The sequence below is a fragment of the Amblyomma maculatum genome, chromosome 3 (assembly GCF_055883805.1).
Source record: "Amblyomma maculatum isolate TAMU_Amacu chromosome 3, ASM5588380v1, whole genome shotgun sequence".
Classification (NCBI taxonomy): Eukaryota; Metazoa; Arthropoda; class Arachnida; order Ixodida; family Ixodidae; genus Amblyomma; species Amblyomma maculatum.
In genome coordinates, this window is record NC_139346.1 from 5,103,862 (window position 1) to 5,119,433 (window position 15,572).

The 15,572-nt window shown below is 42.7% G+C and overlaps 1 protein-coding gene across 1 annotated transcript in view; it reads right to left on the minus strand.

Annotated features, from left to right (window-relative positions):
- Positions 1-1,223: 1,223 nt before the first annotated feature.
- Positions 1,224-15,572, minus strand: part of LOC146194146 (uncharacterized) — a 277,763-nt gene continuing 263,414 nt past the window's right edge. The window contains exon 5 of the mRNA XM_084596029.1: positions 1,224-1,348. Within this exon, the coding sequence (XP_084452155.1) occupies positions 1,265-1,348 (84 nt within the window). The 3' untranslated portion in view covers positions 1,224-1,264. The remainder of the gene's footprint in view (positions 1,349-15,572) is intronic.

Genomic DNA, 15,572 nt, shown 5'->3' on the forward strand with positions numbered 1-15,572 from the left:
AGCTTGGGCCGAGCGCCGCTGCATGGGAGAAATATTACGCAACTGAAGTTGAATATTTGTCAGCGATCAAAAGCGCAAATGACGCAGCTGCACCAAATAACCAGCCGGTGTTTACAGGCAGGCGATATTAAGGTGCTGAATGAGACTACAGCTTACAGTTCTGAAAGCTGGAGATAATAGCAACCCTACGTCGTCCCTTGGAAGTGCTGTACCCAATATAGGTTGTGCAGTGGATGCGCGGGACTGTGCCATTTCGTGCGGGAGTGTATTGCGAACGTAGTTCGCGAAAAGAACGGTTGTCCGCGCGGGGAATGCTTGGATCACCACCCCCGCTTTTTCGGACACTCAGACGGTCGAGGAGGACGCCGCTCGACTCCCTGGGCCGCGGCAGCAGGTCGAAGTTCCCGGGTAGCCTGTCTCTGCATCGGAGAGAGTGGTCTTCGGGGTGAGGAAGCGGGGAGCGGTTGACAAAGAAGGTGTCAGTTGGACTCACAGGCAAGCCGTCGCTACAAGAACATTGTATGAAACAGTTCTCTCTTATTATAACCAGTAAATTCAGTTTGTTCATTGTGTTGCCTTTCTTTTTCAACAAGTACATATTACGAAAAGATTAGACATAACAAGTGTATGCTGCCCTGGAAGAGTCGCATAGTTGGCTTCCGCATCTGGATGGTTGTGTGTGCCTCCCGGAATTTCGACATCTATTATGGGGGGAATTACTGGATTATAACAAGCTTAGATTGCACACCACGGTGATTGGAGGCATTAGCTGTTTCCGTTTCTCTTCCTCGGAAGTTTAACATGCAATTAAGAAACAAAATTTCCAGCGTGGCGTAGTTGGTTAGCTCCCTCTACTGTTGGCAGGAAGGCTAAGAGTTCGATTCTCAGTTCTGGAAGATTTTTTCTTCAGGGTCTGGCTTGTTTGGCTTGTGTAGGATTGGCTTAAAACCGTTTGACAAACATTTGCAGGCACCACTCATGAGCCAAGAAGAAAAATAAAAATAAATAAATAAAAGTGTTAATAAATAAAGGTCTTGTACCACTGTGTCACAAACATAACGTACACATCTTCCGATTGACAAATAGGAAACATACATCGAAGAGCCATATTTATCGTTGTGGAAGGTTATCTTGTCCTGCGCACTGTAGGTTGTTAAAAATTTGCAAAAGAAACCCTGGTTCTCTGTCTAAGGCTGTCAGTGAAAATATCACACTGAAGGGGGAGGCAGTATAAAAATATTTATTTCCTTACAAGGCACGTCCTTCACATTTTTATGACCACAGATACTTGACGAGACGAGTTTTTCATGTTCTGGTAATGCGAGAGAACGACGAGTATGAAGTACACCTGCAAAAAAACATGCTGAGTCAGCGTCTGACAAAATAAGCCAATCCTTCAGTGTGCTAAGAATAAACGATTTCATGAATACCAAAAGTGAACCATGGCTAGTATAAGGCGTCGTTGTCTCAAACCAGAAATCCTAAAGGCGCAGAAAATTCAACAAGTACTAAGCAACACAGTGCGGTTTTCAAAAACGTGCAATCGGCAAGTGTGAATTTTTGAGAATTCAAGCATCATGCCGCCCCGTTAAGCACCGAAATTTTGCTCCGCAGTGTTATTATAAGAGCCTTTTCACACGCAGGCAGACTCACACCATACTGCTGCCATGGAAAGGACTGTTTCTACTGTCTTCATACAGAGCGCGCTTGGGAGACATTTAGCAGCCCCTTTAACTTTAAGCTTCAATGGCTAACAGAGGCCACTGAAAAGTGCTGATCCAAAGGATTGCCTCCCGCTGTGCCCGCCCAATATTTTGTAATTGCAGGCCTCGGAGCGTTCACGATCAAGTATTTCTAGACGGATATTACTGTACCAGGCCCAGCAAGTCGTTTGGCGCCGTCTACAATCGAGCACTTTGAAGTCCCATTGTCTTAATTCCCTAATTCTTCCAGGTGACGCCTCCCCACATGGTCGTCTCAGCTCAAGTCCGTGAACGAACTTTACCCCAACATTGCCCGGTCTTTTAGGGGGCTGAGCAACAGAAACGATGGAAGGCTCAGAGCAGCTCACGGCCGGAATACCGAATCGTGCGCAGGGGACGCTAGCACCCACTTGACTAAGGCCATTCCACGGAGGCCGTGACGTCACGCCAGTTGCCCTCGCCACCCCGGACGCTGCTTTCGGCCGCCTGGCGTTCGCGTTGAATCTCTCGAGGCTGCTTGCCCAGGTGCGCGTTTGTTGCAGGTTTTTTGCGTTCGGTAATTATTAAGAGAGCTTGACTAACACTCGAGTTTATTTTTTTTCGCACCACCGAGGCATGCACCGCCAATGTCTAAGGTAGCTTTTAAACTTGTAAACAGCGTCCTGAAATAGAGTCGCAAATGCTTTTATACAAATAGTTTTATTGACAGGAAGGGTTGGAAGCGGCCAATTTCATTTCTTGCTTGACGTCTTCGTTTTTCTGTCCGCAGCTTTTTTTTTTTTTTTTGCGCTGCACTTTGAATATGATCCTTTCTCATTTTACAAAAGTTGTTCAAAGTAACGTTTGTTGCGGCATGCACTACATGCCGCACTAGAGTTTCTGGTATGTGACCATTTTTACAGGTTTCCAAGGCGGCATCTCGCAGAAACGAAATGCCTACGGTGCTAGCCTGTAATCGGATTTTTATCTTGTAGGCCGTCATTTCACCCGCCACCGCTTCGGTGGTGGACAACGGCATGGCCCTCCGGGGCTGGGACTGGTTCAAGTAAGCTGTGCAGTTCGGGTAAATAGGCGGTACGGCATTGGACACCAGATGGAACATGTCACTGTCAACTGTCAAAGTCTCTTGTTGCTGCATCAATGTGTGATAGCCTCTTCATTTGGTCTTTTTCTTGGAAGTGAAGTTCACAAACTTGCGCAATGTATGAAAAATATGTAGTCACTTACTGCCGGTATATGGACACACTATTACATAATTTGCGTATTATTAAGCAGTCCAGCACAGTACTACATACTTCTGTTCATTATCCCTGGCCTGGTCAAATTCACTAAGACTGCCAGTCTTTTCACGTCAAACATTATTTAAGCACTACATGATCTTTTGGTCGAGCACGTGGGACATGGGGAGTACGGCATAAACTTCAGTTTCTCACCATTGAATGCAAGCTGGGTGTGAAATAGTTCCGCGGGATGACTCTAATCCACGATTCATTTCTTGGAAGAAGGCAGCGGAGCAGGTAACAACACACAACATAAGAAGCACACACAAACACGAGGACAACGCTTCATTCCTGCTGGCATCCTTTGGAAACGCGAGAACACGCACTTTGGGACCAGTGTCATAGTTCCCGCGACACACAGGAACACAACACCACCCCATGTTACGCCACGTCAAGTGTAGTCTTCTGGGAAATGCCATATCCTCGTTTCAAGCACCGGTGATGCTGGTCACACTTCAATATTTTGCACGTACTGACACATGCAAAAATGCATGCACACGATTGAAAGCACACTTGAGCGTGGGAAAGCAACCCAAAAATAACGTCAACGCGGAGCTGTGCAGCACCAAACCTAATCAAGAGAGTAGGCAGCGACGACTGATATTCAGTTGCTCAAACATTTTCGCTCGAACCTGTTTCCGGGAACGTTCGGAGAAAGCCTTTATTGGCTCATACTGTCGTCGTACAAAGCGGGCGAGCGACACACCTGGTTGGTCGAGAGAGAAGTGACATCACCAGCCACCAAAATCGAAGCGACCAACCAGAAGTTCTCTAGCGTTCCTGCCATCTGCAATCCCACACAAACGCGCGCCAAAGAACGCCACGCGACAGGAGCGATGGCGTACCGTCCAAACGCCAAAGGCAGAAAAGGACAACTAGCATGACGTAGACGCTGGGGAGGATGTGAGCAGGCCTTGTAAAAGTCGAGAAGGTGTTAGGGACGCGAAGTCCAGTTACTTTTGGCCACCTGTAGTGGCCTGAGAGCCCACTGTCCAGATCCATCCCCACGCTTGGCAGTAGCGGTGGCGGCATAAACCTACCTGTATAAACCTACGTTCATGTTACAGTGTCACCGGAGAGCCAGGCTTCTCGAGGGCTGCTGACGTCACCGGACAATCTGTGGAAATCATCTTCGTTGAGGCAGCTAGTAAACAACACCCCCTGTCCAAGCGGACTACGCCCCGTGTTCTGTCTACAAAAGCCGGATGCATCGCAGCAGTTCTTCACACGCTTGGCAGTAGCGGTGGCGGCAACAGCGATCAACCGGCACCTGTATAAACCTACGTTCATGTTACAGGTTAGTTTTGCTCTAGTTACTGCATTATTTTCACGTAATTGCCGCTGCCGTTGCTGCCACTGCGTCGCGGAAGCCTCTGTGTATTCTCTTTCTTATAGCCATGACAGCCTTGCCTGATGATACATGCCTTGCTTGCTATCAGTTTTTTCAAGATGGAGATGAGATGATGGAATGTGCAAAGTGCCGTCAGTACTACCAACTAGGGAAGTGTGCGGGCATCAGTGAGCATGCGTATAAAAAGAAAAACATTGAAGCAAGAAAAACCTTGAGATGCCCAACATGTCGTTTATCGCAAACCCGCACTGATGAAGGGCAGCACTCAAGTCCTCACTCTCCTGTCCTAACTCAGCAACTTGCTGAGATAAGTAAAGCCCTTCCTGCTCTCACAGTAAAGGTGGATGACCTCTCATCCTTAAAACAAACTGTAACTAGCATTGAAATCTCTGTCAAATACATGTCGGACACATATGATCAGCTACTTCAAACATCAGAGAGGCATGAAAAAGAGATCGATGCTATTCGCAATAGGGTCGATGAAATTGAAAAGGAATTAGCAGAGAAGAAATCGGAAAGTTGAAGCTTGAACTGAACGATATGGAACGGTACAGTCGCTGCCAGAGCATGGAAATTCGCGGATTACCCCTATCAGTAAATGAAAACCTGTTCGTAAAAGTGAATGAAATTGCGAATCAGCTCGATGTACCATGCCTCACAGAGAACGACATCGAAGGCCTACATCGTCTGCCCGCTCGATCAGACACGGTTCCAACTGTGCTTATCAGGTTTGCGAAGCGGGCGACGAAAACAAATTGGATGGCTAAGCGTTCAGACCTTAGGGACGGTATCTACTTTGTTGACAACTTGACTGCTTTAAATAAGAAGCTTTTGTGGCTTGTGAAATCCGCAGCCAAAGAAAAGGGATATGAATTTGTCTGGACAAAGGAAGGGAAAGTGTTTGTTCGAAAGGAAGCAGGTGCAAATGCCATCAGGATTGGGCGTGAAGAAGATTTGAACAAGCTTGTGTAGTCTGGCCTCGTATAAGTTTCATACCAGGATCCCCCCCTTTTATTTCTTACCATGTCTTATTTCAATACCACAACATTTAACGACTTACTCAGAAATGCTGGCTGCTCTTTAGACAAGTCTTTATCTATTTATCATTTAAATGCTCAAAGTTTGAAAAATAAAATCGAGCGCATTGAAGGCGAAATTAAATCACTGGTGCACGAATTTGATTTTTTGGCATTTACGGAAACTTGGTTCAGCTGTCCGGAAGATGTTATGCCAATGGTAGGATATGAAGAGGTGTCACAGTTCAGGGCAAACAAACGCGGAGGGGGAGTATCTCTTTTTATAAAGAACCACCTACGTTTTGACATAATGAACAATTATTCACTTGTGACTGACCATTTTGAAGCTGTTACTATCCTGTATCATAATATAGCTATCATGGTAGTGTATCGTCCTCCTCATAGCGACGTGTCTGTGTTTTTAAAGTTTGTTGAGTCTTTTTTGGAATATACCAGTCAACACAAAATGTATGTAGTAATAGTTGGTGATCTGAATATCGATATTATGAGTGTTAGCCAAACACAAATCAGATTATTGGAAATAATGTTATCGTTTGGTTGCGAAAATATTGTTGATATGCCTACACGAATAGGCTATCAGACAGAAACCCTACTCGATGTATGTTTTACAAACTTTTTACCTAACAACACCATGTCTGGTGTTTTCTCTTCGGGAATAAGCGATCATCTTCCATTTTTTGCACTTTTTTCGAATGTGAAGGCACCGGATGCTCCTGTTTACATACGTAAAACCTATGACCAAAAGAACATCGCTAAATTTTGTTTACTTATGTCTGAAATTAGCTGGGTCGATGTATTCAAAGCGGTAAACTCATCTGCCGCTTACAACGTGTTCATAGAGAAAACACTAGATGCGTTTAACAAGGCGTTTCCAATTGAAGAATTTAACAAATGCAGGAAGGCAAAAAAAGAGTGGATCTCACGGGACCTTCTAAAACGTATTAAACAAAAAATAAGTTGTTTGCACGATTTCTTGGAACACGTAATCAAGAACATTTGTTAGAGTTTAAGACGTTTCGGAACAAATTAAATCAGGATCTAAAAAAGGCAAAATCGCTTTTTTATCGCCGAAAGTTTTCCTCCATGCATAATGCTAGATCCCTTTGGGAAGGCATCAATAAACTTATTGGAAGAAAGCGACATGTTCCTCCTTCAGAAATGCAAATCGATGGAGTTCTTTATAGCGGTGCCTCACTCGCTAATAAACTTAACGACTATTTTTTAAATGCAGGAAATCCCACTTCATATACTCTTCCCTCAGCTGTAACATCTGTCGATTCTTTTTTGTTTCCGGCATGTCAGAGTTCAATATTCTTATCTCCGACATCAGAAGATGAAATTCTCTCAATTATAAACTCAATGCGCAATACATGCTCTCCTGGCCCAGACGGCATTACTGCACTAGCCGTAAAAGCTGCTGCTACATTTATTACCTTTCCTCTCGTACATATCTGTAATCTAATGCTTCTTACAGGTGAATTCCCAGAAAAAATGAAATCCACCCGTGTTACAGTAATTTTCAAAGGAGGCAATAAAAATGACCCCAGTAACTATCGTCCTATTTCCGTACTACCTTTGTTTTCGAAAGTTACAGAGCGAGTTATCTTTACGAGGGTATACAAATTCCTGAATTCTAATAATATAATTTGTAAGGAGCAGTATGGATTTCAGCCTGGAAAATCCACGCAGGCAGCACTGCTCGAAATCAAAAATAGTTTGATTAATAATATTGAACTTAAGCTTTTCACTGTCGGTATATTTCTTGACTTTTCCAAAGCCTTTGATTCGGTCAAGCACGACATTCTACTTCATAAATTGCAGAGATATGGTATTCGTGGAACGCCTCACAGGTTACTGCAAAGCTACTTATCCAATCGCACTCAGTACACACGACTTAACAATGCCGTATCTGATTCAGAAATAATAAACTTCAGTGTTCCGCAGGGATCCATACTGGGGCCCCTTCTTTTTATATTATATATCAATGACATAGTAAATATTTCAACTTATTCTAACATTGTTTTATACGCAGATGACGCAAACATTTTTTTTTCTGGTTGTGATCTTCGCGAACTAGAGCGTCGCACCAACTCCTGGCTACATAAACTGATGCTTTGGCTTGCTGTAAATAAATTGAAATTGAATGTTAAGAAAACTAAATTCATATTATTCCGACCTAAAAATAAGCCTATAGATTATCCCATTCAACTCCGGTTTAACGATACCCTGATTGAATCTGTAGCCTCCTGTAAATTCCTGGGCGTATTTTTCCGTAGTGACCTAGGCTGGGGAGACCATGTAAATTATGTTCGCCTGCAGGTAGCTCGGTCAATTGGTGTGATCAATCGTATCAGACACCTGTTGCCCTTGCAGATAAAAAAACAGTTGTATTTTGCCCTAATCCATTCTCAACTGGTGTACTGTAATCTCATCTGGGGGACTTGCAACAAAACTTGTTCAGAGAGACTATTTTCTTTGCAAAAAAGAGCTTTACGCGCTTGTTCCGAAAACCCTTCAAACGGCGGCCACTCATTCCACGCCCTACATATTCTTCCATTCCATAAGTATTCTGTTGCTGTGCATATCTTTCAAAAAATTAAGCAAGACATCACATCATTTAGAAATACATATCTGAACAGAAATACCGGCTACAGTCTGCGTGTTACCTCTCTTGTTTCCACTCGCGCCCGGACTAACTATGGCACCCAACATACAGATACCCAAATTAGTATAGTATGCAATGCCTATCCTTCAATAATTGATGATGCTATAAACAGTAAAGCTATTTTTCAATTTAAAAAGAAAATGAAGTTGCTTTTTTCCACTTTTTAGGAATGCACCAAATCTATGTGACTTGTAGTGCTTGTCGTATATTATTTTGTTTACATTTTGTGTCGCGAATTGTAGCGTTACTGATGTACTTACCTTGTTTACGATGCCATGGTTCTTATATACTTTCTTATAATGCCAAATATAATCTGAGATTTTTTTTTTCTTCATTGGTTATGTTTTGTTTTGTTTTCTTGGTGAAACTTACCTTGACCTCGTCCATCCTTCTGCCATTGATGTGTGACCCGGGGTGAGGCCTCGTCAGGAAGAATGCCATCAGCTTCTTCCTTTTGCCTCTTCCCGTGGGCATGTTCTGTGTACATGTTTCATGTCCGAATAAACTTATTATTATTATTATTATTATTATTATTATTATTATTATTATTATTATTATTATTATTATTATTATTATTATTATTATTATTATTATTATTATTATTATTATTATTATTATTATTATTATTATTATTATTATTATTATTACTATTACTATTAGTCAGTTCTGGCGTTACGTTCGCAAGCGTTCCATTAAATCAGATTTAAGTATCAGCTTAGTTGACTCTCAGGGTTCGGAAATTCGGGATGTTGCCGACAGTTTTGCACAACATTTTTCCTCCGTTTACAAACATCCACATTGTGATTCCGTTTGCCTCCCATCTGGTGCACTATCTAATTCCATTCTCTTTGACGAGGAGTTGATAACTGAGAGTCTTAAGCGTCTGAGACCATCTTTGTCTCCTGGACCTGATGGCATTCCAGCTGCCATAATAAAAGCCTTCAGTTATATCTTCGTACCAGTACTGACTGCCATATTTAATAACTGTTTAAAAAATGCTGCCTTTCCTCGCGTGTGGAAAATGGCACGCGTGTTTCCTGTCTTCAAGTCTGGAAACAAAACTGATGTTTCCAATTATCGTCCGATTTCTCTTCTATGTGCAACCTCTAAGCTTTTCGAATTAGCTTTGCACAGCGTACTTTCCTTCCATCTCAAACATATCATAGTACCGAATCAACATGGCTTCATGTCGGGTCGCTCTACTTCCACCAACCTAGTCACGTTTATGACGTATGCCTCTGCAGCAGTCCTTCAGAGGGGTCAGGTTGACACTGTGTACTGTGATATGAGCAAAGCTTTCGACGTTGTTACTCACTCACTACTTCTTGAAAAACTTCTACTCTCTGGCGTTGAAGTCTCTCTCGTAGCCCTCCTACGCAACTATCTCCTTGATCGCTTCTGCTTTGTCAGTGTCAATGGACAGACTTCTTTCGTTTACCCTGCAACGAGTGGAGTTCCTCAAGGTTCAGTACTAGGCCCGCTTCTCTTCTCCGTTTTTATTAATGATGTTTCCTCGGCGATAAAGAACTCCTCGTTTCTTCTTTATGCTGATGATATAAAAATGTTCAAGGTAATACATTCTTTTCAAGATTGCGTGTTGTTGCAATCGGACATATCTGCTTTTTCTGATTGGTGTGCGATGAATCGACTTACCCTCAATTCTTCCAAAACTAGGGTTGTGTCCTTTACTCGTAAAACACATAGCTTTCTCTACCATTATTCTGTCAATTCTGTGCTGTTGGATAGGGTTGATGAAATTAATGACCTTGGTGTACTTTTTGACCGCACCCTCAGCTTCTCCTCTCACACTAAACGCATTGCTCAGCGGGCTATGCGCACACTCGGATTCGTTTGCAGACTTTCGAGAGAGTTCCATACTCCACTTCCGTTCCTAAAACTGTACCTGTCCATATGCCTCCCGGTCTTGGAGTATGCGTCGGTTGTTTGGAATGGCACTTGCAAATCGAACTTGGACAAGGTTGACAGAGTACAAAAAAAATTTTTACGGATATTTCATTATCGCTTTCCTTTCGCAACTTCCCCCTCTCGCTCCACCAGGAGCGCCCAACTGAATCTTCCTTCCCTTCACTGCCGTCGTATCAGACTTGATATCATATTTCTGTACAAACTCCTTCATGGCCACATTATGTGCCCTCAGCTCTTAGAGTACATCCTACTGCGCGTTCCGCGAAAGAGCATGAGGGAATTCAGACCATTTCAGGTTTCTCCTCTTCATTCCCACTCCCCTCTGGACAGGATGCAGTGGTTATTTAACTCTTTTTGTCCTCACCTTGACATCTTCCAAAACTCGCTCTGTTCATTTACATTGGATGTTCGTAGCGTTGTATTCTAAATAGTACTTTATCACATATAACTCCCACTTTCTAGCCTTAAATTGTATTTACTTCACTTTTTGCTTTTTCTCCTGTTCAATGCTGTCTGTATCTTGAACTACTTTTTATCCGTTTCTTGCTTATATTTCAACTTTAAACTTTATATTCGAATCTTACTGTCCCTTGTTCAATTTTACTTCTTTATTGTATTATTCTGTACTTCTAGCCTGTGTTTTAAGTACCATGCACTTGTTGCGCCTGGAATGGTTGTTTATTTTATGTATATTTCTATATTACTATAATCACTCTACTATCGATCATATCCATACCATCAATCAGGTGATAGAAAAATGCTCGGAATATAACCAGCCCTTATACATAGCATTCATTGATTACGAAAAAGCATTTGACTCAGTTGAACCCTCGGCGGTGATGCAGGCATTGCGAAATCAGGGGGTAGACGAGCCGTACGTGAAAGTGCTGGAAGATATATATAGTGGCTGCACAGCAACCATAGTTCTACATAAAGAAAGCAACAAAATTCCCATAAAGAAAGGTGTTAGGCAAGGAGACACAATCTCCCCAGTACTATTCACAGCTTGTTTAGAGGAAGTATTCAGAGACTTGGAATGGGAGCAGTTAGGGATAAGGGTAGATGGAGAATACCTCAGTAATCTGCGATTTGCTGATGACATTGCCTTGCTAAGCAACTCGGGAGATGAACTGCAAATAATGATTGATGACCTAGACAGGAAAAGTAGAAAGGTAGGCTTGAAAATCAATATGCAGAAGACTAAGGTAATGTTCAACAGCCTCGGGAAGGAACAGGAGTTTACATTAGGTAGCGAAATACTGGAAGTAGTAGGCGAATATATCTACTTAGGACAGGTAGTAACCGCAGATCCGGATCATGAAAAGGAAATAACAAGAAGAATAAGATTGGGATGGAGCGCATTTGGCAAGCACTCGCAGATTATGACTAGCAGCTTACCGGTATCGCTCAAGAGGAAAGTATACAACAGTTGCATCTTGCCTGCACTCACCTATGGGGCTGAAACGTGGAGGCTAACCAAGAGAGTTCTACTTAAGTTGAGGACAACCCAGAGGGCTATGGAACGAAAAATGGTAGGGGTAACATTAAGAGATAGAAAGCGTGCAGAGTGGGTCAGAGAAATAACTCAAGTTACCGACATTCTAGTGGAAATTAAGAAGAAGAAATGGGCATGGGCAGGGCATGTAGTGCGAAGAGAGGATAACCGATGGTCGCTGAGGGTAACAAACTGGATTCCAAGGGAAGGAAAGCGTAGCAGGGGGCGGCAGAAAGTTAGGTGGGCAGATGAGATTAAGAAGTTCGCAGGGGTCAAGTGGATGCAGCTAGCACAGAACCGGGTTAAGTGGAGAGATATGGGAGAGGCCTTCGCCCTGCAGTGGGTATAATCAGGCTGATGATGATGATGATGATGATGACTATAATCAATGTCAGTCATCTGTTTTTTTTTTTGCTTTTTTTTCTCTTCTACCTACCGTTCTTTTTTTTTTTTTCTTTATTTCCTGGTGTGCTAAAAAATTCTCTCACTGTGTATATAAGCGATGATACTCATTGTTTGCTTAATTTCCGTGATACTTTTCGTCTCAGTTTCATTTCATGTATTATTTATTTCTTTTTTTTGTGTTCTCTCTGTGTGTGTAAACATGTTTGTGCTTTTTCATTTTTTTTTTTGTGCTGCAGCACGAAGACCACATGGTTGTTCCTGCGCACATTAAATAAAGATTGATTGATTGATTGATTGATTGATTGATTGATTATTATTATTATTATTATTATTATTATTATTATTATTATTATTATTATTATTATTATTATTATTATTATTATTATTATTATTATTATTATTATTATTATTATTATTATTATTATTATTATTATTATTATTATTATTATTATTACTATTATTATTATTATTATTATTATTATTATTATTATTATTATTAATGTGACCCATGTCTAGGAGACAATACAGTGGTTTTTCCTCTCGACGCAAAGCTAGGCATCGGTGCAGAAATACATTTAAAAAGTAAAGAGCATTTCTAGGGCGTAATAAACATACCACGGCACACTTTTGTGCCGAAAAGGATAAATGTTGACCTCACTTTCATGACGTGTCTTTATAATGCTATTCCTTTAAACTCTTAAACTGTCCCACTAGCTTCCCCACCATTTTTCTTATATGTGCCGCTTTTTCTACAATAAGTATTTGAAGTCACCGCGGTAGCAGGCAGTCTTTCTTTGCCCCTGTCGTAAACGTGTAATTTTTTGCATAAATTGTCTATCATGATTCATGAATTACCAACCAGCTCTATCAGCACGCTAAGAATAATGTGCATTGCATCTAGGCTTAATTAGCTATATATATGGGCAAGGGAATGATGCTTTGAGGGAAGGCATTTCCTTTCTATAATGGTCTTTTACAACTGCCACTCTGTCACCAGTGACCGAGAGACAGGGACGAAGACGTAGTGTGGTATAATGTGCAGCCGTTCTGACAAGGCCAACAAGAGAGCACAATGTCTACAAGTTCGCTCCCTTGCACAGTGATTATTACAGGCGTCGTGCACTTGCTCAATCGTGTAGTGGTTCCGAGTGGGATACCCCTTTCTCTGCTCCAAATCTTATCTGTTAGTCGAGGAGCATTTGGCTTTGGTCCATTGAATTCTGAGCCGCCATCGTCTCCAAAGTTAGCCACCTGAGTTCGGCCCCTTAGCACGAGCGACCGGCGCTAATGCCTCTGGCGTGAGCGTGGAAGGTACACAACTTCCGCGTGGCCCCGCAGAGTCAGTTTTGTGGTCCTCCATCCGGGAATAGCCTTCCATCGCAAAGTATTCAGCATCCTACACAGATTCTGACGCGTCGTCCGGTACCGTGGCTAGGACACAATGTTTACTTCGCCTTGGAATGCATCCCTCGACTAACAGATAAGATTCGGAGCAGAGAAATGGGTATCCCACTCGGAACCGCCACACGATTGAACAAGTGCACGACGGCTGTAAAATAACTATGAAAGGGCGCAAACTTGAAGACATTTTGCTCAAAAAGACAAGGGACAGGAAAGAAGGCAACAGAACAAAGCGCGGAACTTCAACCAGTTTCATCTTGTTGTGGCACCACAGGGATACGGAGAAAGACATACTAAGTTTTTTACGAGTTTATTACAACTGTGCGTCACATTTTATACAGTCATCGCAATCACCCTGTAGCCTAGCAAGCGATCATCACGTAACTCTAGTGCGCAGGCTTGAGCGGGACATCATGCTGCCCAGGTATGCAAACTCTTTATCTGACAAGTTAACCGAAGTTTTGCTGGCCCATGAGCCAGACTCCTTAATACAGTAGGCCTCGTTAACTTCTCTACTAAGTTCTGACGCGAACTTTTTTCAAGATTATCGTCTCGCGGAACCGAGGCTTGCAACCACAACAATGGCGACAATGATCAGCCACATGCCGTCCTCCCGCCAGTACGCTAACTCCTGCGTGGGGGTCCTGCAGTCTGACGTTTATACCTCGTCTAGTTTTTTCAATATAGCCATTCTCACAGGACAGCGGTATTTTGTAAACTACACCAGTTTTGCACGGGACAAATTTTGTTCCCAAATTTTGTCAGATAAACAGTTTGCAAATCTAGATAGCATGATTTACCGCAAACGCCTGCGCACAAGTGTTACGTGATGATCGTTTGTTATGTTCTAGCGTGATTGCGTTGATTGTATAAAATTTGACGCACCGCTGTAAAAATTATAGATGTCTCTTAAGAGGAGAATGACGAAAGTCTACCCTTCCTCTCCTATCATCTGCCTCTCCTTGCTTGCTTTTTATCCGATTTCGTTGCAATGCTACATATAATTAGAATTGGTTTGCAGGAAAGGAGATGCGCAGTATCTTTCACACTTTCTCCGACAAGTGTGCATTTGCACGGTTCACCATCGCTTCCGTCGCGTGACGTTCATTGGCGCGCGTTGCAGCGTGGGATTGCAGATGGCAGGAACGCTAAACAAGGTGAGACTTCTGTTTAGTCGTGTCGAATTCGGCGGGTGGTGACGTCACTTCTCTGTCGACCAATCAGACAGCTTTTGTCGACGACAGTCGCGCCTTAATAAACTGGTTCCGCGCTTTGTCCTGTTGCCTCTGTCCCTTGTCTTTTTGCGCGGTTTCATGATGCATTCCAATACTAGCCCACTCGGCGCCGAAATTACGAGGTGCCAGAATGGGCCCGATGTTAGCTGCTACAGGTTTGAGAAATGTGGATGGTCATGTGGAAGGCATTCCAGTCCAAAGGGCAAATCTTGTAGTTGGGAAAATTAGCCTTAAAGCGGATGAACAATACGGCGCGATACGCATGCGCGAAATTACGTGAGCTCATACTTGGAATTCGGCGGTGATAAGCCCATTTTTCTTTTAATGGTGACATTATATGGGTAGCATGAATGAATGTGCCTCGGTTCAAAGGAATTGGTTGGATATATTTGGTTTGGGTGAGTTAGCAATTTCAGGTTTCGTGGCACATAAATCATACCAAGTTTTAAGAATATAGATGATATGGCTTAAGAGATATGCGCGATCCACGCTAGATTGTTCTTAATGGTACACCCAGGTATTTGTAGCTAATTCAACGCACACCTGGTAGATTGCGTAAGAAAATATGGAACAATATGGTACCCGTTTTTATTGATATCGGAAAGGTTCGATGAGCCATTGGTTGCAGCAATCTTGTATATAAATTAAGCCGTTTTACACAGCTAGGAGGCGTTATGAATTGTGCTATAGATAACACAGTAATCGGTGAGCATACGAATCGTAACGCAGACAGACGTATGCATGGGCATTGATATATATTAAAAATAGAAGGGGACCAAGGACTAACGCTTGCAGGACGTCTCAGGTTACTGGAAGGAAATATAGAACTCATTGTTAACACTGTCAAGATGTAAGCCCCAACTGATCCGGCTAATGGCTGTTCTCTTGTCCTGGAGATGCCATTTTGTCAAGCATGAGCTTCTTATACTTGGACGGGCGGTTAGTACATCATGTTATGATCTCTTGAGCATGTGATGGATAATGCAGCGCCAGAAGTCATCAGGCCCACAACACGTACTTTCGAAACGTCTGGCGCCTCTGTGCCTATTGCCTGCCGGGCTATTGTCGAGAGCT